The 25600-nt window shown below is 41.6% G+C and overlaps 1 protein-coding gene across 3 annotated transcripts in view; it reads right to left on the minus strand.

The window, feature by feature from the left end:
- Nucleotides 1-25600, minus strand: part of LOC139462392 (cysteine--tRNA ligase, cytoplasmic-like) — a 279723-nt gene that overhangs the window by 38706 nt on the left and 215417 nt on the right. For all 3 annotated transcript variants that reach the window (XM_071244073.1, XM_071244074.1, XM_071244075.1), the window contains 5 exons: nucleotides 21404-21492; nucleotides 7568-7664; nucleotides 3812-3910; nucleotides 3498-3638; nucleotides 1741-1881 (listed from right to left, as the gene is read on the minus strand). In XM_071244073.1, coding sequence (XP_071100174.1) covers nucleotides 1741-1881; nucleotides 3498-3638; nucleotides 3812-3910; nucleotides 7568-7664; nucleotides 21404-21492 — 567 coding nt within the window. The remainder of the gene's footprint in view (nucleotides 1-1740; nucleotides 1882-3497; nucleotides 3639-3811; nucleotides 3911-7567; nucleotides 7665-21403; nucleotides 21493-25600) is intronic.

Raw genomic sequence — 25600 nt, forward strand, 5'->3', positions numbered from 1 at the left:
CAAATATTGTTGATGTCCATCTCTCAGTTCCAGAGAAGAAGTCATTTAAAGCAATGATGTAAAATTACCCCTATTTCGCCCCGCCCCTAAGCTGCTTGGGTGGTGGGGGTGGGGGTGGTGTGTGTGTGTGTGTGTGTGTGTGTGTGTGTGTGTGTGTGTGTGTGTGTGTGTGTGTGTGTGTGTGTGTGTGTGTGTGTGTGTGTGTGTGTGTGTGTGTGTGATCAGCCCTTCAATTTGTTCAATTTTGAATTTTCACCACCAGAGAATGCTTCAAACCAAATATGGTTGATATCTATCTCTTAGTTCCAGAGAAGAAGTCGTTTAAAACATGTTAAAACAAATTACCCCTATTTGGCCCTGCCCCGCCCCTCAGCCCCTTGGGGGTCAGCCCCACCATTTGTACAATTTTGAATCCCCAACGCCTAGGGATGCTTCCAGTCAAATTTCGTTAATTTCCAATTAATGGTTCAGAAGAAGAATTAGGTTGAATCAATTGTTGATGTACTGACAACGGATGGACGGACGGACAACAGACGCCATGGTGTGGCATAAGCTCAGCTTGCTCTTTCGGACTGGGGAAGATAAAAATCTTCCTATGAACACATCATATAGCTTTCACGATGATTTCTTTCATATTTTCCTTATTTCTTACCGTATATTGCTGTGTATAAGGCGAGTTTTTCGTACCTAGAATTAAGAAACTATTAAGGGGGTGGGGGGGTCATCTTATACAAGAGTATATGAAGAGTTTTGATGTTTTTTCCCCAACACAAAGACATTACTGTGAGCACATGACACCGGAAATACTGTCAACAAATCCGTACTGAAGTATGCATATTATTCAAGTAATTACACTGTCTGGTTATAAAACGAGTTCATAATATATCTGGACTGATGTTTGTAATCTATTTTATTAATCTTATTCAAAACTTCATTAATATTGTTTATATTCATTTGGCGAAATCGTATGTGAAGTGATCGGAAGATCGCACAACTCACCGTTATTTATAGCAACCACAACCATATTACTGCAACTGACGCCTTGAAATGAACTTTAGCGGTTAGAGAATGGCTATATATATCATAAATGCCATACACTGACTCGCTAAAAGTCATATTTATTGTAGTTGTATAAATAAGGTTTTTGCTATCGCGAGCGTGGGAGCATCAACGGTGGTTGGTCAAATTGTAAATAATGCAGATTCTATGAAAAATGGTCATTATGTGTACCTTGTCCTTCTGACTGCTGCAATTATAGGATCTAAAGTTGGCTCAGAGAACCAACTTGTATATACTGGGTTAGGTGAGGTGAAATGGGGTTTAACGTCGCGTCCAAGATTATATGCACTTATATAGCGACGCGCATGCATGTGTATGTGTGTGTGTCTGCTTGTACTAGTCCGGACTGATGCCGATTTATAGTGCTAGCTCACCGAGATACCATGCCGCAGTATGACATGAATACCCCACTCAGACACAGTATACTGCCTCCAACCCGACCAGTCCTTGTTTTAGCCCCTTAATGCCGAGCGCCAGACAGGGTAACAACAAGTACCATCTTTTAACGTCTTTTGGTATGACGCGGACAGGTATCGAACCTAGGACCTTCCGCTCCCTGGGTGGATGCTCTACCATTAGACCACGGAGGCGGTCTAAATGGAACTAGAAGAGTTATGACTAATATAATTGTATTGATAAGAAGGCCATGATAACACTATTCAGGTATTGGCTCAAGCTTACATTAAGGGCCTCCATGTCATTGTGAAACTCCTCCTCCCAGTGTCTGGGAAGGTCCGAGAAGATGGAGTTGTCCGACACAGTTGAACCAGAGGCCTTGTCAAGCCATTCCGCCATCACGTCCTTCGCATTCTTCAGGAGACTCTGCAACATGAACGAAGAAAATATGCTGCAAATTTTAGACGCAAGTCTTTAAGACCTCAGCAAGGCACACCAGGGTGTGTCACGTCCATTGTTTTGGTAGGTTGTTATCCTACGTAACGACCCCAGCATCATCTTTGCGGCCCACGTGGTATAAGTCAGTTAGCAGCCGCCTCCTGCAGGTGCATGGACCTCATTCTCATGTTGCAAGCACTGAAAGTCCATATCACTCTTAAACTCAACTCCAGTGCAGATATTGCAGGAGCATGTTCGCAAACTCCTAAAGAGTATTAGCAGCATCAAGGGACTCTTTGAAAGATTGTAAAGGTTGCAGTCTGATGGCCGATGCAATTCCCTATTGTGTTCCCATGTTTTTCAGGTGAACAATTGACATGCCTTTGCATGTGTTTGTGATGAGTGCCACCGAGGCAGGATACACTCACCTTTTCTAAAACACCTGGTATCATCACTATTTGATGGTAATTTATTAACACTTGTTTATGATGTTGTCAGAATCATACAACGGACTCTGCTTTCAGTTGAGATTTCTCGTAATAAATGACCAGTCCCTGAGTGAGTTGGGTTTAACGCTGCTTTTAACAGTATTACAGTTATATCGCAGCGTGTCAGCTTAATGTGGAAGGAAAGCCCAAAGTGATGCAGGTCTCAGACGTTGACCACTTTGATGAAACCCACGAGCACGGGTATGGTGCTGACAAAACTAGAAACATAATCAGAGCGAACCGGGATTCGAACCCACAATCATAGGTTTCTGGCGTGTCCAAGGGATGCATCTCTGCACAGCGAATGGCGGCGCCTTAGACGACTGGGCCACCCGTGCCTCCTAGTCCCTGAGTCAAGAAACTCCACACAGTGAATTGCAGTGCCACCACTGACATGAAGAAGGGATAGTTAAATTACAGTTTGTTTGTTTGTTTGTTTGTTTGATGTTTGAGCTGCACTCAGCAATATTCCAGCTATATGATGGTGTCTGTAAATAATCGAGTCTGGACCAGACAATCCAGTGATTGACATTATGAGCATCGATCCATGCAAGTGGGATATGATGATATGCATCAACCAGTCCCATTAGTCGCCTCTTACGACATGCATAGTCGCTCCTTACGGCAAGCAAGGGTTGCTGAAGACCTTTTCTAGCAAGGACCTTCACGGGTCTGGTACGCTACATGACAGCATTTGACTTTGGATTGAAACATATATCACAACAAATGACACAGGAATTCACTTCACTGCTGGTCTAGCAGCAGTAACCAGCAGAAACATGTTCTTTGACAAGAAAATACAAACTTCTATAGATGACTTCACTGTGGTTTTGAAGGCAAGCAGAATTTGCAAAGGACATGTTGTTATAATAATCAGTTTGCTTAGCCCTCAATTACTGACACACATGCTCTTATACCCCCCGGTAGTAGTTTCCTGAAACCGTTTTTAACATGCAGATATACTACTCAAAAGAAGTTTAAGAACACTCGATTTTTTCGTATGACTAGCTATCTGTCATAGCATGAAAGATAAGTATAGGAACACCTCCACTGAAGTTACAAATTAAAAAAGTGAACCTCCTAGCTCTGCCTGTTTTGATCATGATCAAGCCGTACCTCTCTAGCATCATCCAAGCTCCCACCATTGTTCATTGAGGTCTCCATGACGCCTACAGCATTTGAGACCTTCACCTTCATTTTCTCCAACATGACCTTTTTGTCAGGGTCAGTTTCGGCCAATATTTTGGCTTGAAATGGCTGTAAGAAAGAAATGATATCTTTTGGGTCCAATAAAGGATACCTTCAATTTTAGATACACTGGACATTAAAAAAGTGTTGATCTGTAATACATTTTTAATTTTATTCTGTTGTTTGATACATGTGGAGGAATAAAATAATGTAGATGTCTCAATGATTAAACAAGAACCTACGCCCATTGCTTCTTTGATATCGGCCAGTATCTTCTCAGGGCTGTGACCTTGACCCACATACTGGTCGTAAAGGTAGTTCTGGCGGGCACGGACAATGATCTGAAACAGTGGTGAGTGAGTGAGTGAGTGAGTGAGTGAGTTGGGTTTAATTCTGTGTTGATCAGTATTTCAGTTATATCCAGGAGAGTCAGCCTGACAAGCAAAGACGAAGTAATATCAGTCTTAGACATTTACCACTGAGCCATGAGTGAGTGAGTCGGTGGGTTTAACACCGCTTCTATCAGTATTTCGGTTGTATCACAGCGTGTCAGCCTGATGTAGGATTGGTTGGTTGGTTGGTTTGTTGTTTAACGCTGCACTCAGCAATATTCCAGCTATATGAGGTCGGTCTGTAAATAATCGAGTCTGGACCAGACAATCCAGTGACCCTGATGTAGGAGGTTAGCCCAAAGTGATGCAGGTCTCAGATGTTTACCGCTTTGGTGAAACCCACGAGCATAGGTATTGTGGCAACAGACCTAAAAACATAAACGGGGAGAGACGGGATTTGAACCAACAATCATAGGTTTCTGGCGTATCAAAGGGATGCAACTCTGCAAGGCGAATTGCGGAGCCTTTGACGAATAGGACACCCGTGCCCTGTGAAAACCATGAGCATTGGCATGGTGCTGACAAACCACAGGGTTTCACGCGATGCAGAAATGTGCACCCAGTATGCACAAATGTAAAAAATTGAAGCAGGAAAGAAAATATCATGCATCCAAGGGATGCACAATATTCATTGCACCAAATTCTTGACAACAAATAGGTCCTGTAATTCTAGTCATTATAAATTTTTACAGTAGAGTGCCCCACTCCATTGCAATACTTTACTGGACTTCATATTTCCAGATCTGGAAAATTAATTATTGGGGTCCTGTAGACTCCGAGCCTTGTAAGTCAAGGTAAAACCCTGAAACCAAGAAACATAATCAGATGAATCTGGGTTGATTCATGATCATAGGTTTCTGGCACGCCTAAGGGACACAACTCTGCAATATACTTCTGGATCACCCTTGCCCCCCATTTATCATAGGCTTCTGGCACGCTAAGAGATGCATATTTGGAAAGGGAAAAATGGGTCATCCATACCCCCTAATTGTAAAACAGTCGAGAAAATATAACTTGTCAAAAGTAATTTTATATAATTTCTATGTCAGGTTTATTGTCGGTCTTGTAAACCATTTAAAAAATATGGCCTAATGTAAGTCTCAGTATTAAAGAAAGCCATGTGACACTCATGTATACGTATTTCATGTATTTTCAGCACTGTTGGTTTTTGACAGTGTTATTGATAGTGTAATTGATAGTGTTATTGACAGTGTTATTATGTTATTGATAGTGTTATATTCACATCAAGGAGTCACCCACCCTTCATACACGTGCGGGTCGGTCGGTTAGCCTAGCGTTCGCTCGTCATGCCGAAGACCCGGGTTCGACTCCCGACATGGGTACAATGTGTGAAGCCCATTTCTGGTGTCCCCCGCCGTGATATTGCTGGAATATTGCTAAAAGCGGCGTAAAACCATACTCACTTACTCACTCACTCACGTGCAGAGCATTATTGTGCTTTGCTTGACAAGAGCGCTGTAAGTACAAAACCCAAATTGATCTTGTATTCATACATGACATAGATGAGAAAATGTGACAATATCTTATGCTTATATATAACTGAACATCCTTAAGAAAATTATTTTGCTTTTTCAAAGCAAATAATACAAATTTTGCATGTGCAAAATTTGCTTGGTGCATGTTGTGTAAATGTAATAGTATTTTGGAAGAATACTGGCCACCATTCCACTTATTGATCTTAGCGGTAAGACGGCTATACATAAACATAGACTTACGACAGTGGCGCTAAAAATCGCTTTGTGGAATGGGCCCAGGTTCGTAATCCTGTATAGAATAGACAGAGCTGTTTATGTTTAACCTTGCTGTCACACATTCTATATGGTCGGTTAAAATATCGGAAATTTCACAAAGCTGGAACAAGCTGTCATTTTACAATTTATCACATAATGACGATGTGATTGCTGCAGTTCCCTTGATGCAAAGCATACTCAAATCCAATTGACAAAACACACAGTCATAACTTACATTCTTTCTAAAGATGTGATTGGGCTTTTAGTAGTTGATGAGGAAGAAAATGAACATTTATTGAAGGTAAATTAAACAACTCTCACTAAAAAAAGAAAGGGATGGTTAATGCCCACAGGAACTTTAAAAACATAGACCGCCATCTCTTCTAATGTAGAAGTTATCACATGCATGCAAATTCATATTTCAAAATCAAATTACAAACATTAAACTAATTTCCTTCTTGAAGACATCTATCATGTAACTGACAAATAAAAGAAAAAATCCCACTGGAGAAAGAAATATGTAAAATTGATGAGAAAATAAAGATTTTCACACGTTAACTTCAGCTGTCATTTTGATTTTTTCAATCATAGCTAAGTGAAAAAAAAGTAAATTTGAAATTCCTTCCTGTAAATGGGAAAGACTAGGAATGTTAATTGCAGACAATTTATGCAAATGTCTGCTGCTTTTCTTCTGCAGCACATTAATTCTTAATCTATCTGTATCCATATTCATTATATTTCAATCAACTGGCTTGAAATGCACTCTTATTAAAGATCACCAGTTTGCGGATTTACATAGTGCCAACTTATCAGCTCGTAGCGAAGGACAATTATCACCTGACCACATGATTAGAGATCTTACCACGATAAAATAGATTGAGAGCACGCATAAAGGGGAAGGTCATATCACAAATATTTACACAATTATGACCAATCAGTGATTGTCCTCTATTAACTGTGGACCCTTTTTCTTCCATAATGACTTTCTGTGAAGTAGCAGTATTTGCCACTATGATTATTCATAGGAACTGTGGACAAGATGGCAAAGCAGCTATCAAACACTTCCTAAACTGAATATAAAACAAGTTGGGCATTTAGATTAAACCTTTTTCAGACTATCTAACAAATCTCAGCAAACAAGCCGCGACGTTATTAGTCTACAAAACTAAAGCACTCTCAGGAGATTTTCAATTTTTTCTTTTTCGCCTGAGAAGCTGGTGGCATTATCGTCTCATTAACATCAGTCGTCTTCTTGCTTGAAGATTGGCTCGAGTGATCACAGAAAACATTCCCCGTTATTGGGATTAATTCAATCCCTACAATGAATAATAGAGATTAATTTCTGATTGGCTAGAAAAAGAATGGTGCCAAGAGTAAGGAAGAAGAAATGGTTTGTGGCGATGGTTGGTCCGACAGCAGATAGGAGCATCGTCAGAGAGACCCCCTGGTTAATTGGGGCCATGGCTAGGCAGAATTAGGCACAAATTGTTGCATAGAAAACTAGTTTTGTTCAGGATACACATTCCATGAAATTCCTTCAGGCTCCATCAGTTGTTGTTCATGAGGAACATCAACTCACAACTACGACAGCATGGCTGATACATATTTCACTGTTATATTGTCATGAATTCTGATTTTACACCCAAAACTGAGTTTCAGGATAATAAATAAATGAATTATCTGTATCAAAAGTCATCAAAGCAATTTCATAAACTTCTGATCTCAAGAAAAGATGTGTGAGAGCAGGTCATCCATAAATCTGTGAGAGTAGATATGAATTTTTTCTCCTCTGATTTATATAAGTTCAGTAATGTGGTAATAAGTAAGTGGAATTTGTAGAACGTTTTTGTGGTACCTTGTCATCGATGTCAGTGATGTTCATGGCGTAGAAGACGTCATAGTTGAAGTAGTGAGTCATCACCCGCCGCAGGATGTCGAAGGAGATGTACGACCTGAAACAATTGGAGGCAGGAAACACAAATGAAGAGGTTTTTTTATCCACGTCTTGACAAACCAGTATGGCAGGCGCTTGTTGTGCCCTCTGGATTTAACACTTGGACTGGTGTCATTTGTCTTGTGATTTTGACTAACTCCCACAAAAAGACAAATCTGTTCCGTTTCTACTGGAAACAATTTTTCTACATCAATCCTTTTTCAGGTTGGATGTAAGGCGGATCAAGGATTTTGAAAGGTCAAATGGTACGTTGACACGTAAGATGTCTGAAAAAAGGGAGCACCCCTTGGTTTCATCTAGATCTGCTCAGTGCTCGCAGGCCCCAAGTCTGCAGCTAATGTCAGTAAAAATTCAAAAAAGGAATAAAAAATGCTCAATTAATGTTAATATTTCTAACTAATGTAATGGCCTGGTCAAGGTGACTTCTCTATCACTGGAAACAGGACCAGTAAAGTGGAAGTGCTTTCATTTTACATGATTGCATTAAATACAACATTACGATACCTCTGAAATTAAGATTATAAGAACTTTTGAATACCAACAAATTTGTCCCTATTTGATTGCTAAGGCACTAAGTTTTGATCCTGCATCAATCCCTGATCTCCGGATCCACAAGTGGGACTTGTGATTGGTTATCTTTTATGGGGTTCTCCACAGCGACCTGCATCACTACAGACTTTCCCACACGCTGTGATATAACTGGAATACTGTGTAAGCCACTTTAAACCAAACCCACTCACTTTCAAAGCGGCATTAAACCCAACTCACCCACTTTCAAAGTGGCATTAAACCCAACTCACTCACATTCAAAGCAGCATTAAACCCAACTCACCCACTTTCAAAGTGGCATTAAACCCAACTCACTCACATTCAAAGCCGCATTAAACCCAACTCACTCACTTTCAAAGTGGCATTAAACCCAAATCACCCACTTCCAAAGTGGCATTAAACCCATCTCACCCACTTTCAAAGTGGCTTTAAACCCAACTCACTCATTTTCAAAGTGGCATTAAACCCAAACACTCATTTTCAAAGTGGCTTTAAACCCAAACACTCACTTTCAAAGCGGCATTAAACCCAACTCACTCATTTTCAAAGTGGCATTAAACCCAACTCACTCATTTTCAAAATGGCATTAAACCCATCTCACCCACTTTCAAAGCGGCATTAAACCCAAATCACCCACTTCCAAAGTGGCATTAAACCCAACACACTCACTTTCAAAGAGGCATTAAACCCAACACACTCACTTTCAAAGTGGCATTAAACCCAAATCACCCACTTCCAAAGTGGCATTTAACCCATCTCACCCACTTTCAAAGCGGCTTTAAACCCAACTCACTCACATTCAAAGCAGCATTAAACCCAACTCACTCATTTTCAAAATGGCATTAAACCCATCTCACCCACTTTCAAAGTGGCATTAAACCCGACTCACTCACTTCCAAAGCAGCATTAAACCCAACTCACTTACTTACTCACTCATAGTGTCTGCACTGCACTACATGTAAAGCATCAAACAAGTGTAAGGCAAGGACAAGAACCTATTCAAGGGCACTGCCACAGGATTCAGTTTGCGAACAATAACTGCTCAGTATTTATTCTTATCCTCAAGATCCGTGTAGAAGCTCCAGACCGTGGCCAATACGGCTGATTTATCACCTCCACAAATAGATGGCCCTATCAGTGCCATGCCTTCATAGTCAGCGTGAGAAGTCTTCATCAATGGACCTCAGCAACTACCATGGGTACTTCTCAATCCTCTGTATACAGCCAATCCTAGACACAAAGTCTTAAACAGGATCAACAAACAACCTAATGCCAATAGATTGCCATGAATGATCAGCTCCAAAACAATGTCTGCTTTTCTCCCTGACCATGGGCGCATCTTGCCGATGTTCCATAGATTTTCTATATCTCTTTGGCTGTTCCCAACAGACAAATAAATGTGGCAACATGTCCCCAGGAATCAATCTACTCTCCTTTTCCCATTGAGAACATAGCCTGTCAGTTTTATGGTGTCTTCATATCTATCATGGCTATCTGTTGTGTTACAATTGGAGCAGACGTGACCAGGTCAGGTAATAAACTGGTGCGGGTTTGATTGGGCATGTAGCAAGGGTTGTTCATCCCCTATCAAGCTGATAAGTCTCAATGTGACATAAATTGTCATGCAAATTGTTGTGACCTTATCAACTGTTGCAAAAATAACGATAAATAAAGAAAGGATGAGGCAGGATAACGGCCATTTTGGCCCACTGGAAATGTCAAATTTTAAAGTTGAGGAAAACTTGGATGTAATCATATGGAAATTATCAGGCATGTTTCCTCACGACGCATGACTAAGTTTTCTTCCTTCCGACACATGCAAGTTTTGGACTTCTCACACGATCTATTACAAAACTAGGACTGATATCGACATGATGAAAGAAAACGGCAGATTTTTAACTTCATAAGAAAGTAACTGTGAACAGGCTATAACACTTTCAATATTAGGGTCTTTATCTACATCTCTTTTGAAATTCATCCTGAGTTAACATTAAATAGACACACCCTGAACCTTTATACATCAGCATTTTCTACCTGTTTTAGTTGCACCTATACATTAACACTGTTAGGGTGAGCTTAATATCACATTTAAGATTATTGTGTGTATAGTGTTGTGCTGTGCTGTGCTGTGCTGTGCTGTGTGTGTTCAGTTCGACATGAATACCCCACTAAGACACAGTCCACCAGTCCTTGTTTTAGCCCATTAATGCTGAGCGCCAGATAGGGTAACAACAAGTACCATCTTTCAAAGTCTTTTGGTATGATGTGGGCCAGAGATTGAAACACTGACCTTCTGCTCTCCAGGCAGACGCTTTATCTGCTAGGCCACTGTTGATTAATATTGCATTTTCCATCCAGTTTATAGAATGTGATGTTTACTGAGTGAGTGAGTGAGTGAGTGGGAGAGTGAGTGAGTGGGAGAGTGAGTGAGTGAGTGGGAGAGTGAGTGAGTGGGAGAGTGAGTGAGTGAGTGGGAGAGTGAGTGAGTGAGTGAGTGGGAGAGTGAGTGAGTGGGAGAGTGAGTGGGAGAGTGAGTGAGTGAGAAAGTGAGTGAGTGAGGAATATCATTTCCATAATCCTAAGAAATATCTTCTAAAAGCAGAGTCCATTGTACGATTCACACTATATAATAAGCATGTGTTTATTTTTCAGGTTGACTTGCCTTTGCATGTGTCTGCGATTAGTACCAATGGTACAAACTGTACAAATGTATGCAATTTGTATGCAATGGCCTATGATTTTGTATGAATTAAATAAAACAATAACACAGCAATAAGTCTAAATGTTTTGCTCATAAATAACATTTTATTATTATTATTAGTAGTAGTAGTATTATTATTACCGGTATACATCTAACTTCCACTTGAAAACCGTGTTGCTTCTCATGACAATTTAAACAAGTATAAATATGAGCCCAAAATTAATAGTGCATTTTGAACAGGAGTTCTTATGAAATGTTTAAATAGTAGATGTGTGTTACTTTATCTTCGCTATTCATGCACTGGAACAAATGTATCTCTGCATACCATTAAATCATTAAGACATCTCCCTAATGAGCTGACATCTCTTTCACAATCCCCCACCCCCCCGTATTTACTGACAATAACCTCAGTAGAATTACGATTAACAAAATATCAAGTGGGATGTCCCGAGTCGCAAAACAAAATGTTTCATACAGTGATTTATCGTGACGATTTCCGAAAAAACTTGGCCAAATAGTCGTAAAAGAGATCAGACGCAAGCAACATATTTCTCTAATTTGTTGCATCGTCTAAAATGGATGCATTGGAGATGATAAAAGCATCCAATAAATAGCACGCGCAGGACTTGAATGGAAGGAAAGGGAGGTGACTCACACCGACTCATGAGTGATTATTCGTGGACGTGAGGGCAGTAATTACACATGCATCTCGTGCCCGACACTGGCATTTATTATGGCCAGTTTAGTCTCAAATAAAACAGGGACCTCTGATTAACACTCGGGTTTGGAGATTTTAGGTCCAGCCCTAGTGGAGTGGAAACAAACGGATAAAGCAGTTGTTAAAATTCAAAACATGATTCTCAATCTCATGATTAGTTGATGATGTTGGTACCTTCACTGAAATTATTATAGAATTCATACGTGACATGTTAATTATGTCTAGCATGTTGTAGAAATGTGTTTTTTTGACATTTCAAAGATCCAAATTAACTCTACATTGTGTGAACACACAAAATAAATCGCCCTTACCCAAATAATTTTGAGCTGCTTGATTAGAAATTCACATGAAATATGTCCCAAGACCCAATAGTATAACACAGTAAGTACCCAAATTGGACAGTTTGAGTGCCTATATTCCTTTTCAGATGTATATCTGCCGATCGAAAGTGGGCATCATTTAAACGATGTCTGCTGCAGTGAACAATGAACAAGTTGCCACCACAAACAGCATTTTAAGCACAATTATTTTAAAAATTGGTTCTTATTGGTTTTTGAATACTTAATAGACTTGGCCCAATGGAGTAAACATATATTGAACACCCAAAGAGAACTACAAATACTCAATGTGAATAATACATGTAAATACTAAATGGCTCACAAAATTATCTGGAGCCCTGTTTTACTCTGCTTCTGAAGCACACCTTAAAGTATGCCAGATGTGATAATGTTCAGTACGATTCTAGCCTGATAACTTTAGGATCAATAATTACATGATGTCACTGACAACAAAGACAAACACAACTATGCATCAAAACAAAGGGAAATTAAAGTCAAACTAGCACTGCTTTTCTATCAGTTAGAGTCAGACTAGGACTAGTTTTCTATTAAAGTCAAGTTGGGACTAGTATTCTATTAATTAAAGTCAAATTAGGACCAGTATGCTATTAATTAAAGTCAAATTAGGAACAGTATGCTATTAATTAAAGTCAAATGAGGACCAGTATGCTATTAATAAAAGTCAAATTAGGAACAGTATGCTATTAATTATACTCAAATTGGGACTAGTATGCTATTAATTAAAGTCAAATGAGGACCAGTATGCTATTAATTAAAGTTAAATTAGGACCAGTATGCTATTAATTAGTCAAATTAGGAACAGTATGCTATTAATTAAAGTCAAATGAGGACCAGTATGCTATTAATTAAAGTCAAATTAGGAACAGTATGCTATTAATTAAACTCAAATTGGGACTAGTATGCTATTAATTAAAGTCAAATGAGGACCAGTATGCTATTAATTAAAGTCAAATTAGGACCAGTGTGCTATTAATTTAAGTCAAATTAGCACTACGTATCTATTAAAGTCAGATTAACACTACTTTTTTATTCTCAATGTAATTTATCCTATTGTAAATGTATGGTATCCATTGTTAATGTGTGGTATCCTATTGTAAATGTATGGCATCCAGTTGTAAATGTATGGTATCCAGTTGTTAATGTGTGGTATCCTATTGTAAATGTATGGCATCCAGTTGTAAATGTATGGTATCCAGTTGTTAATGTGTGGTATCCTATTGTAAATGTATGGCATCCAGTTGTAAATGTATGGTATCCAGTTGTTAATGTGTGGTATCCTATTGTAAATGTATGGCATCCAGTTGTAAATGTATGGTATCCAGTTGTAAATGTGTGGTATCCGATTGTAAATGTATGGCATCCAGTTGTAAATGTATGGTATCCAGTTGTTAATGTGTGGTATCCTATTGTTAATGTATGGCATCCAGTTGTAAATGTATGGTATCCAGTTGTTAATGTGTGGTATCCTATTGTAAATGTATGGCATCCAGTTGTAAATGTATGGTATCCAGTTGTTAATGTGTGGTATCCTATTGTAAATGTATGGCATCCAGTTGTAAATGTATGGTATCCATTTGTTAACGTGTCGTATCCTATTGTAAATGTATGGCATCCAGTTGTAAATGTATGGTATCCAGGTGTTAATGTGTGGTATCCTCTTGTAAATGTATGGCATCCAGTTGTAAATGTATGGTATCCAGTTGTTAATGTGTGGTATCCTATTGTAAATGTATGGCATCCAGTTGTAAATGTATGGTATCCAGTTGTAAATGTGTGGTATCCTATTGTAAATATATGGCATCCAGTTGTAAATGTATGGTATCCAGTTGTTAATGTGTGGTATCCAGTTGTAAATGTATGGTATCCAGTTGTTAATGTGTGGTATCCAGTTGTAAATGTATGGTATCCAGTTGTAAATGTATGGTATCCTATTGTAAATGCGTGGTATCCAGTTGTAAATGTGTGGCATCCTATTGTAAATGTATGGTATCCTATTGTAAATGTATGGTATCCAGTTGTAAATGTATGGTATCCAGTTGTAAATGTGTGGTATCCTATTGTAAATGCATGGTATCCAGTTGTAAATGTATGGTATCCTATTGTAAATGTATGGTATCCAGTTGTAAATGTATGGTATCCAGTTGTAAATGTGTGGTATCCGATTGTAAATGTATGGCATCCTATTGTAAATGTATGGTATCTAGTTGTAAATGTATGGTATCCAGTTGTTAATGTGTGGTATCCTATTGTAAATGCATGGTATCCAGTTGTAAATGTATGGTATCCTATTGTAAATGCGTGGTATCCAGTTTTAAATGTATGGTATCCTATTGTAAATATATGGTTTCCAGTTGTAAATGTATGGTATCCACTTGTAAATGTATGGTGTCCTATTGTAAATGTGTGGTATCCAGTTGTAAATGTATGGTATCCTATTGTTAATGTATGGTATCCAGTTGAAAATGTGTGGTATCCTATTCTCATGTATGGTATCAAGTTGTAAATGTGTGGCATCCTATTATAAATATTGGTTTTATTCTAAATGTATGGTATCCTATTGTAAATGTATGGGATCCTATTGCAAATGTGTGGTATTGCATTGTACATATTTAAAGTGTTTTACTTCAATCTCTTCTCTTTGTTTTTGACCTCCCCTCACCCCTAACCCCCCTTTTTACTTGAAGTATATTATGAGACTCCAAAGCAGTTTGTGAATATCTAAACTGTGGACATTCCAGGCGATACAACACATTTGCAACAGGAACCCATACATTTACATACAACCCATATTTCAATAGGATACCATTCATTTACAACACAACCCATTTACAACAGGATACCACACATCTATAATAGGATACTACATATTTATAATTGGATACCACACATTTACAATAGGATGCCAGACATTTATAATAGGATACCACACATTTACAATAAGATACCACACATTTACATCTGGATACCACACATTTACAATTGGATACCACACATTTACAATAGGATACCACACATTAACAACTGGATACCATACATTTACAATAGGATGCCACACATTTACAATAGGATACCACACATTTACAATAGGATGCCACACATTCATAATAGGATACCACACATTTACAACTGGATACCAGACATTTACAACTGGATACCACGCCTATACAATAAGATACCACACATTTACAACTGGATACCATGCCTATACAATAGGATACCACACATTTACAACTGGATACCACGCCTATACAATAAGATACCACACATTTACAACTGGATACCACACATTTACAATAGGATGCCACACATTCATAATAGGATGCCACACATTCATAATAGGATACCAGACATTTACAACTGGATACCACGCCTATACAATAAGATACCACCAATTTACAACTGGATACCACACATTTACAATAAGATACCACCCATTTACAACTGGATACCACGCCTATACAATAAGATACCACCCATTTACAACTGGATACCACGCCTATACAATAAGATACCACACATTTACAACTGGATACCACGCCTATACAATAAGATACCACCCATTTACAACTGGATACCACGCCTATACAATAAGATACCACACATTTACAACTGGATACCACGCCTATACAATAGGATACCACACATGTACAACTGGATACCATACATTTACAACTGGATACCACACATTTACAACTGGATACCACGCCTATACAATAGGATACCACACATTTACGATAGGATACCACACATTTACAACTGGATACCACACATTTACAACTGGATACCACACATTTACGATAGGATACCACACATTTACAATAGGATACCATACATTTACGATAGGATACCACACATTTACAACTGGATACCACACATTTACAACTGGATACTACACATTTACAATAGGATACCATACATTTACAATAGGATACCACACATTTACAATAGGATACCACACATTTACAACTGGATGCCACACATTTACAATAGGATACCACACATTTACAACTGGATACCACACATTCACAACTGGATACCACACATTTACAATAGGATTCCATACATTTACAACTGGATACCACACATTAACAACTGGATACCATACATTTACAACTGGATGCCATACATTTACAACTGGATACCATACATTTACAACTGGATACCACACATTTACAACTGGATAACACACATTTACAATAGGATACCACACATTTACAACTGGATGCCACACATTTACAATTGGATACCATACATTTATAACTGGATACCACACATTTACAACTGGATGCCACACATTTACAACTGGATACCATACATTTACAATAGGATGCCACACATTTACAATAGGATACCACACATTTACAATACAACATAATACTATTACAATCATGTGTGCTTCCCAAATTTCTGAAACTGCTAAATAAGAATGTGATGACAGGTACAGTTTCTTCCTTTTAGTTTGAGTCTGTGCCAGAGTGATGATACACCTAAATATTGCTGAACAGTCATTCATCTTTGTGCTCGTACAGAGGCCTACTTCCGTTCACTAAAGCAAGGATTAAAAGGGCTTGGCACCGACAAACTGATTCAGTTCCTGAGCTCTTTTTAATTGAATGAGATCCTAATGATTATCAATGCTATTGATGACCACAAGTCAGGTTTAATCAAGGCTAGATTCAATTAGATTAAAGTCAAACAACACTGAATCATTCTCACCCCGTTAGTAATACAAGTGTAGCATCTGTGTCGTTCCCAGTGCCCTGATAGGATGGTGTGTGTAGGTGATCTACCTGGTGTCATGGTGGTGTGTCTGGTGTCATGGTGGTGTGCCTGGTGTCATGGTGGTGTGCCTGGTGTCATGGTGGTGTGTCTGGTGTCATGGTGGTGTGTCTGGTGTCATGGTGGTGTGTCTGGTGGTGTGTCTGGTGTCATGGTGGTGTGTCTGGTGTCATGGTGGTGTGTGTAGGTGATCTACCTGGTGTCATGGTGGTGTGTGTAGGTGATCTACCTGGTGTCATGGTGGTGTCTGGTGTCATGGTGGTGTGTCTGGTGTCATGGTGGTGTGTCTGGTGTCATGGTGGTGTAGCATGTGTCATGGTGGTGTGTCTGGTGTCATGGTGGTGTAGCAGGTGTCATGGTGGTGTAGCAGGTGTGGTGGTGTGTCTGGTGTCATGGTGGTGTGTCTGGTGTCATGGTGGTGTAGCAGGTGTCATGGTGGTGTGTCTGGTGTCATGGTGGTGTGTCTGGTGTCATTGTGTTGTGTCTGGTGTTATGGTAGTGTGTCTGGTGTTATGGTGGTGTGTCTGGTGTCATGGTGGTGTAGCAGGTGTCATGGTGGTGTGTCTGGTGTCATGGTGGTGAAGCAGGTGTGGTGGTGTGTCTGGTGTCATGGTGGTGTGTCTGGTGTCATGGTGGTGTAGCAGGTGTCATGGTGGTGTGTCTGGTGTCATGGTGGTGTGTCTGGTGTCATTGTGTTGTGTCTGGTGTTATGGTAGTGTGTCTGGTGTTATGGTGGTGTGTCTGGTGTCATGGTGGTGTGTCTGGTGTCATGGTGGTGTGTCTGGTGTCATGGTGGTGTGTCTGGTGTCATGGTGGTGTGTCTGGTGTTATGTCTGGTGTCATGGTGGTGTGTCTGATGTTATGGTGGTGTGTTTGTTGTCATGGTGGTGTGTCTGGTGTCATGGTGGTGTGTCTGGTGTCATGGTGGTGTGTCTGGTGTTATGGTGGTGTGTCTGGTGTTATGTCTGGTGTCATGGTGGTGTGTCTGATGTTATGGTGGTGTGTCTGTTGTCATGGTGGTGTGTCTGGTGTCATGGTGGTGTGTCTGGTGTCATGGTGGTGTGTCTGGTGTCATGGTGTTGTGTCTGGTGGTGTGGCTGGTGTCATGGTGGTGTGTCTGGTGTTATGGTGGTGTGTCTGGTGTCATGGTGGTGTGTCTGGTGTCATGGTGGTGTGTGTGGTGGTGTGTCTGGTGTCATGGTGGTGTGTCTGGAGTTGTGGTGGTGTGTCTGGTGTCATGGTGGTGTGTCTGGTGTCATGGTGGTGTGTCTGGTGTCATGGTGGTGTAGCAGGTGTCATGGTGGTGTGTCTGGTGTCATGGTGGTGTGTCCGGTGTCATGGTGGTGTAGCAGGTGTCATGGTGGTGTGTCTGGTGTCATGGTGGTGTAGCAGGTGTCATGGTGGTGTGTCTGGTGTCATAGTGGTGTAGCAGGTGTCATGGTGGTGTGTCTGGTGTCATGGTGGTGTAGCAGGTGTCATGGTGGTGTGTCTGGTGTTATGGTGGTGTGTCTGGTGTTATGGTGGTGTGTTTGTTGTCATGGTGGTGTGTCTGGTGTCATGGCGGTGTGTCTGGTGTCATGGTGGTGTGTCTGGTGTTATGGTGGTGTGTCTGGTGTTATGTCTGGTGTCATGGTGGTGTGTCTGATGTTATGGTGGTGTGTCTGTTGTCATGGTGGTGTGTCTGGTGTCATGGTGGTGTGGCTGGTGTCATGGTGGTGTGTCTGGTGTTATGGTGGTGTGTCTGGTGTCATGGTGGTGTGTCTGGTGTCATGGTGGTGTGTGTGGTGGTGTGTCTGGTGTCATGGTGGTGTGTCTGGAGTTGTGGTGGTGTGTCTGGTGTCATGGTGGTGTGTCTGGTGTCATGGTGGTGTGTCTGGTGTCATGGTGGTGTAGCAGGTGTCATGGTGGTGTGTCTGGTGTCATGGTGGTGTAGCAGGTGTCATGGTGGTGTGTCTGGTGTTATGGTGGTGTGTCTGGTGTCATGGTGGTGTGTCTGGTGTCATAGTGGTGTGTCTGGTGTCATAGTGGTGTAGCAGGTGTCATGGTGGTGTGTCTGGTGTCATGGTGGTGTGTCTGGAGTTGTGGTGGTGTGTCTGGTGTCATGGTGGTGTGTCTGGTGTCATGGTGGTGTGTCTGGTGTCATAGTGGTGTAGCAGGTGTCATGGTGGTGTGTCTGGTGTCATGGTGGTGTAGCAGGTGTCATGGTGGTGTGTCTGGTGTTATGGTGGTGTGTCTGGTGTTATGGTGGTGTGTCTGGTGTTATGTCTGGTGTGTCTGGTGTTATGGTGGTGTGTCTGGTGTCATGGTGGTGTAGCAGGTGTCATGGTGGTGTGTCTGGTGTTATGGTGGTGTGTCTGGTGTTATGTCTGGTGTGTCTGGTGTCATGGTGGTGTGTCTGGTGTCATGGTGGTGTGTCTGGTGTCATGGTGGTGTGTCTGGTGTCATGGTGGTGTGTTTGGTGTTATGGTGGTGTGTCTGGTGTCATGGTGGTGTGTCTGGTGTTATGGTGGTGTGTCTGGTGTCATGGTGGTGTGTCTGGTGTCATGGTGGTGTGTCTGGTGTCATGGTGGTGTGTCTGGTGTCATGGTGTTGTGTCTGGTGGTGTGGCTGGTGTCATGGTGGTGTGTCTGGTGTTATGGTGGTGTGTCTGGTGTCATGGTGGTGTGTCTGGTGTCATGGTGGTGTGTGTGGTGGTGTGTCTGGTGTCATGGTGGTGTGTCTGGAGTTGTGGTGGTGTGTCTGGTGTCATGGTGGTGTGTCTGGTGTCATGGTGGTGTGTCTGGTGTCATGGTGGTGTAGCAGGTGTCATGGTGGTGTGTCTGGTGTCATGGTGGTGTGTCCGGTGTCATGGTGGTGTAGCAGGTGTCATGGTGGTGTGTCTGGTGTCATGGTGGTGTAGCAGGTGTCATGGTGGTGTGTCTGGTGTCATAGTGGTGTAGCAGGTGTCATGGTGGTGTGTCTGGTGTCATGGTGGTGTAGCAGGTGTCATGGTGGTGTGTCTGGTGTTATGGTGGTGTGTCTGGTGTTATGGTGGTGTGTTTGTTGTCATGGTGGTGTGTCTGGTGTCATGGCGGTGTGTCTGGTGTCATGGTGGTGTGTCTGGTGTTATGGTGGTGTGTCTGGTGTTATGTCTGGTGTCATGGTGGTGTGTCTGATGTTATGGTGGTGTGTCTGTTGTCATGGTGGTGTGTCTGGTGTCATGGTGGTGTGGCTGGTGTCATGGTGGTGTGTCTGGTGTTATGGTGGTGTGTCTGGTGTCATGGTGGTGTGTCTGGTGTCATGGTGGTGTGTGTGGTGGTGTGTCTGGTGTCATGGTGGTGTGTCTGGAGTTGTGGTGGTGTGTCTGGTGTCATGGTGGTGTGTCTGGTGTCATGGTGGTGTGTCTGGTGTCATGGTGGTGTAGCAGGTGTCATGGTGGTGTGTCTGGTGTCATGGTGGTGTAGCAGGTGTCATGGTGGTGTGTCTGGTGTTATGGTGGTGTGTCTGGTGTCATGGTGGTGTGTCTGGTGTCATAGTGGTGTGTCTGGTGTCATAGTGGTGTAGCAGGTGTCATGGTGGTGTGTCTGGTGTCATGGTGGTGTGTCTGGAGTTGTGGTGGTGTGTCTGGTGTCATGGTGGTGTGTCTGGTGTCATGGTGGTGTGTCTGGTGTCATAGTGGTGTAGCAGGTGTCATGGTGGTGTGTCTGGTGTCATGGTGGTGTAGCAGGTGTCATGGTGGTGTGTCTGGTGTTATGGTGGTGTGTCTGGTGTTATGGTGGTGTGTCTGGTGTTATGTCTGGTGTGTCTGGTGTTATGGTGGTGTGTCTGGTGTCATGGTGGTGTAGCAGGTGTCATGGTGGTGTGTCTGGTGTTATGGTGGTGTGTCTGGTGTTATGTCTGGTGTGTCTGGTGTCATGGTGGTGTGTCTGGTGTCATGGTGGTGTGTCTGGTGTCATGGTGGTGTGTCTGGTGTCATGGTGGTGTGTTTGGTGTTATGGTGGTGTGTCTGGTGTCATGGTGGTGTGTCTGGTGTCATGGTGGTGTGTCTGGTGGTGTGTCTGGTGTCATGGTGGTGTAGCAGGTGTCATGGTGATGTGCCTGGTGTTATGGTGGTGTGTCTGGTGTCATGGTGGTGTGTCTGGTGTTATGGTGGTGTGTCTGGTGTTATGGTGGTGTGTCTGGTGTCATGGTGGTGTGTCTGGAGTTGTGGTGGTGTGTCTTGAGTTGTGGTGGTGTGTCTGGTGTTATGGTGATTTGTCTGGTGTCATGTTGGTGTGTCTGGTGTCATGGTGGTGTGTCTGGTGTCATGTCTGGTGTTATGGTGGTGTGTCTGGTGTCATGGTGGTGTGTCTGGTGTCATGTCTGGTGTCATTGTGGTGTGTCTTGTGTCATGTCTGGTGTCATGGTGGTGTGTCTGGTGTTATGGTGGTGTGTCTGGTGTCATGGTGGTGTGTCTGGTGTCATGGTGATGTGCCTGGTGTCATGGTGATGTGTCTGGTTTTATGGTTGCGTAGCTGGTGTTATGGTGGTGTGTCTGGTGTCATGGTGGTGTTATGATGGTGTAGCTGTTGTTATAGTGGTGTACCTGGTGTCATGGTGGTGTGTGTGTAGGTGGTGGAGATAAGTTTGGGTATCAGTCTGTCCACTCTTACCTTGCATGTCCCATGTGGGAGGCATCGTACACAGTGGGACCACAGCTGTACCACAAAACACGGCGGCCATTTTGAGGGACAAAAATCTCCTACAAAAAAAATATATTCTGTCACAAATTTGTTTTCTGTATCCAGTTGGACCATATTTTAAAACACATTCTGAACACCAGCATATAACAAATGGAAATAAATTGGGCGGAGGACCAAGACACGGTTTGTGTCCAGTATTGCAGACTGCTCTTCATCATGTTTATCATGATCTCAATTCATCATAGCCGTCTGGCCGTCAAGCTGAATCTTGCGTTTTAATGATGAAAACGAACAACTATTGATTTTGACCAAATTTGGCATGTGACAAGTCACCCATAATACACAGGTCGAGTTCAGTGACCAATGAAATGGTTCAGTATCAAGGCGGTCACAAATCACATGAACAAGCTAAATTAGGTGTACGAACGAGTGAGTGTTTGGTTTTTGTCTGCTTTGAACAGAGTTTTGGTAATGAAACATCATATCACCTTGATGTGGGAGAAAAGCCTGACCTGATGATGTGTAGGTAGTAGGACTCTACATTTTGTAGATGTATCGGTTAGTTTGCCATACATATAAACCTAAACTCACTTGTCAGTTATAGTGGGCACGATGAAACTTATTGTAAACTGTATTTATGTCAGAGGATGATGATGATGATGACGATGATGATGATGATAACTGAGTGAATGAATGAGTGAGTATGGTTTTATGCCGCTTTTAGCAATTTTCCAGCAATATCACAGCAGGGGCGGGAACCAGAAATGAGCTTCAAACCCGGGACTTCGGCGTGATGAGCGAACGCTTTAACCACTGACCTACTCTATCACCCTGATGATGATTAAGGCAGCCATTGGTGATCATGCCAATCGTGAATATTATTCTTGCAGAGATCCTCTTCAATTCATTATACTTGTAGTCATCCATGCTTTCGACCTTTTAATCACAAGTCTGATGCCAGAATCGACATAACGTAGTGGCACTCGGCATTAAGGGGCTAAAGCAACGCTGGTCGGCTTGAAGTACACTGTGTCTGAGTGGGGTATCCGTGTTAAAATGTGGCGTGTTATCTCAGTGAGCTAGCACTATATAAAAGTCCAGACTAGTACAAGCAGCCACAAACACATGCATTCATGTTGCCACATGAGTGCAATAATCAACGCGACATTGAACCCCAATACACCACCATATGCGTAAAATCTATTGAAACTCATGTTGATATAGTGTTGGCACAGACTGCGTCCAAATGATGGAACATCTAGTGATGTGACTGTCACAAAGTGAGGCATGCCCATAGACAAATGAGGCCATTTCATTGCCATTTTCACAAAACATTTTTTGGAGTTTGTGAGTGAGTGAGTGAGTGAGTGAGTGAGTGAGTGAGTTGGGTTTAACGCCGCTTTTAACAGTATTCCAGTCATATCGCAGCATGTCAGCTTAATGTGGGAGGAAAGCCCGAAGTGATGCAGGCCTCAGAAGTTTACCACTTCGGAGAAACCCACAAGCACGGGTATGGTGCTGACAAACCTAGAAACATAATTGGGGCGAATTGGGATTCGAACCCGCAATCATAGGTTTCTGGCGTGCCCAAGGTATGCAACTCTGCACAGCGAATTCGGCGCCTTAGACGACTGGGCCACCTGCACCCCCTGGAGTTTGTGAGCAGGTTGTATCTTGTTCTATCTTCATAGGAGCTCCCAACAGCGATTTGATGATATCACATTGTCAGCAATATGAGCTGAACTATTTGTCACCATGAAGGAACTAGCCAGGCAATAATTATCTTTCCATTTGTCTCACTTTCTTCCTGCCTGTGATTCATTATAGTCCTTGATGCCAGTGAAGAGTCCAAGGACAATCCTTCAGAGTAAACGAGTAACAAAACACTAAAGCTTTCCATAATGTAGTTAATTTGTTCGGCAATCAATTAATGACCTTATTTGGGTTCTGTCACAAGCCTGTCACAGACTACATTTAACAGTTGACAAAATACAAGATTACCCTCTCAGTTTCAACAGAGTCAGGGAGAGAGCTGTCTTAATACATCCTGCTGCTGGTCTCATTTCTAGCCTCTTAACCGAACATCAGGATACAACAGCATCAGTATCAAGCATCCTCGGCCCATGTCCATCAAACACATCAAACATACTGAGCAGACAACAGTCAGGGATCATGAATATTTGGGGGGAATATTTTTATGAAATTGTGTGCTCAGTCACTATTTATGCTCCCCAAGTTTTTTTTATAAGTACAGTAAATCACGGATATAATAAACTCAAAGGGACCACTAATTTTAGTTCGTTATAACCGTAGTTCGTTATAAGCATATATATACAGCATAACTGCAGCAAATTTTAGGGACAAAAAAGGTTTGTTATATCCGTCAGTTCGTTATAAACGTAGTTTACTGTATATGATTGTTGTATACTGAACAAACAAAAAAAGGTAGGGGTCATGAATATTTTGGGGGATGTTTTTATGAAATTGTGCTCAGCCTTCACAACAAAAAACATCCCCAAAAATATTCAGATCAAAAACTATTTTGTTGAGTATATTTCATAATGACAGTTTTAAAAAAAAGATTTCTTGTACTTTTCTAAGATATATTTCTTGAAAGTTTATTCCATATAGATCTGTTTATTGAAATAAGCAACTATCATGTCTATTAAGAAACACTTGTCAATCCAAAAACTTTCATCAACAGAAGAAAGAATTAGATCTTTTACAACAATGACATCAAAAGGTCCCCCGGCTTATCACAAAAACATAGACTGGCGAGCCCAGTAGTTTAAGTACTTGTATTTGCTCAACATGTCCAATACAGGTACAAAACGTCCCACTGCCGTGATGCAGCTGGAATATTGCTAAAACCATCGTAAAACTAATTAGAAAACACAAGTGTGAAAATATCACAATCAAAAAACCTCAGCTGGCACAACTGCCAAACAAATCCAAGTATTTTACTTGTCCAAGGCCCAGTTGAGGATTTAGAATAAATTTCTTTTAAGTCGGAACCTTGGGTCATGTGACATGGATAACCAATCAGTGTCTCTGGCCACAGGCGCCACTCTAAGTTTGTTTTGGCAATGGCACAGGCTGCATTTTGTTTTATGCAGTTTTTACATGTTGAATGTTGAATGTGTGTATTCTAACTTCACGCCTTGTCAGTAATAGATTAGTCGTGCCCGAGGTGGAGTTATGTTAAACGAATTACAAGAAGCTAAACTCAAATTTCCAAAGATATTTTGACAGACTGTAATGCCCTGATACATCCATCATACACAATATTATTAGGCATGCCACTGTCATGATGAACATCATGATGTTGCCATGGTTACCTTGTTGCAGGATGACATGTCACTATCACAATGTATTAATGGAACATCACTACACTGTTACTATGGTTACCTCAGTTAGTTGCAGGGGGCACGGGTGGCCCAGTAGTCTAAGCTGCCGTGATGCACTGTGCAGAGTTGCGTCCCTCGGGCGCACCAGAAACCTATGATTGTGGGTTTGAATCCTGGTTCGCCCCGATTATGTTTTCTTGGTTTGTCAGCACCATAACCATGCTCATGGGTTTCACCGAAGTGGTAAACGTCTGACACCTGCATCACTTGAGGCTTTTCTCGAACATTAAGCTGACACACCGTGATATAACTGGAATACTGATTAAGGCCGCGTTAAACCCAAATCACTCACTCAGTTAGTTGCATGACATCATATCCTTATGCTGATATATTAATTGAACATCACTACACTGTTACTATGGTCACCTCAGTTGCATGACATCATATCACTATGCTAATGTATTAATGGAACATCACTACACTGTTGCCACGGCTACCATCATAATGCTAGGGCTGGGATGAGTCCAAATGTACGACCCGAGTATCTGACTCCCTATTACCCAGAGTTACCCATCCCAGCCGTAAGAAGTACTGATGGACCACTGTGGCACACTGTCCCTCCCTGCTGATGGGTAAACAGTCATCTACTAGATCCAGTATAAATTGAGAGTCATCAGAAGATCACATGCCCCAAGAATCCAGAAAAAAAGGCGACAAAACCCTTTCCACATTCATAAGAAATCACTGACAAAAGTCGATTCTGACTATATCATGAGCATATGTTTATGAATCACTATCAAATAGTGATGATACCAGGTGC

This window comes from Haliotis cracherodii, unplaced genomic scaffold, assembly GCF_022045235.1.
Source record: "Haliotis cracherodii isolate W230 unplaced genomic scaffold, xgHalCrac1.p SCAF_15, whole genome shotgun sequence".
NCBI lineage: Eukaryota > Metazoa > Mollusca > Gastropoda > Lepetellida > Haliotidae > Haliotis > Haliotis cracherodii.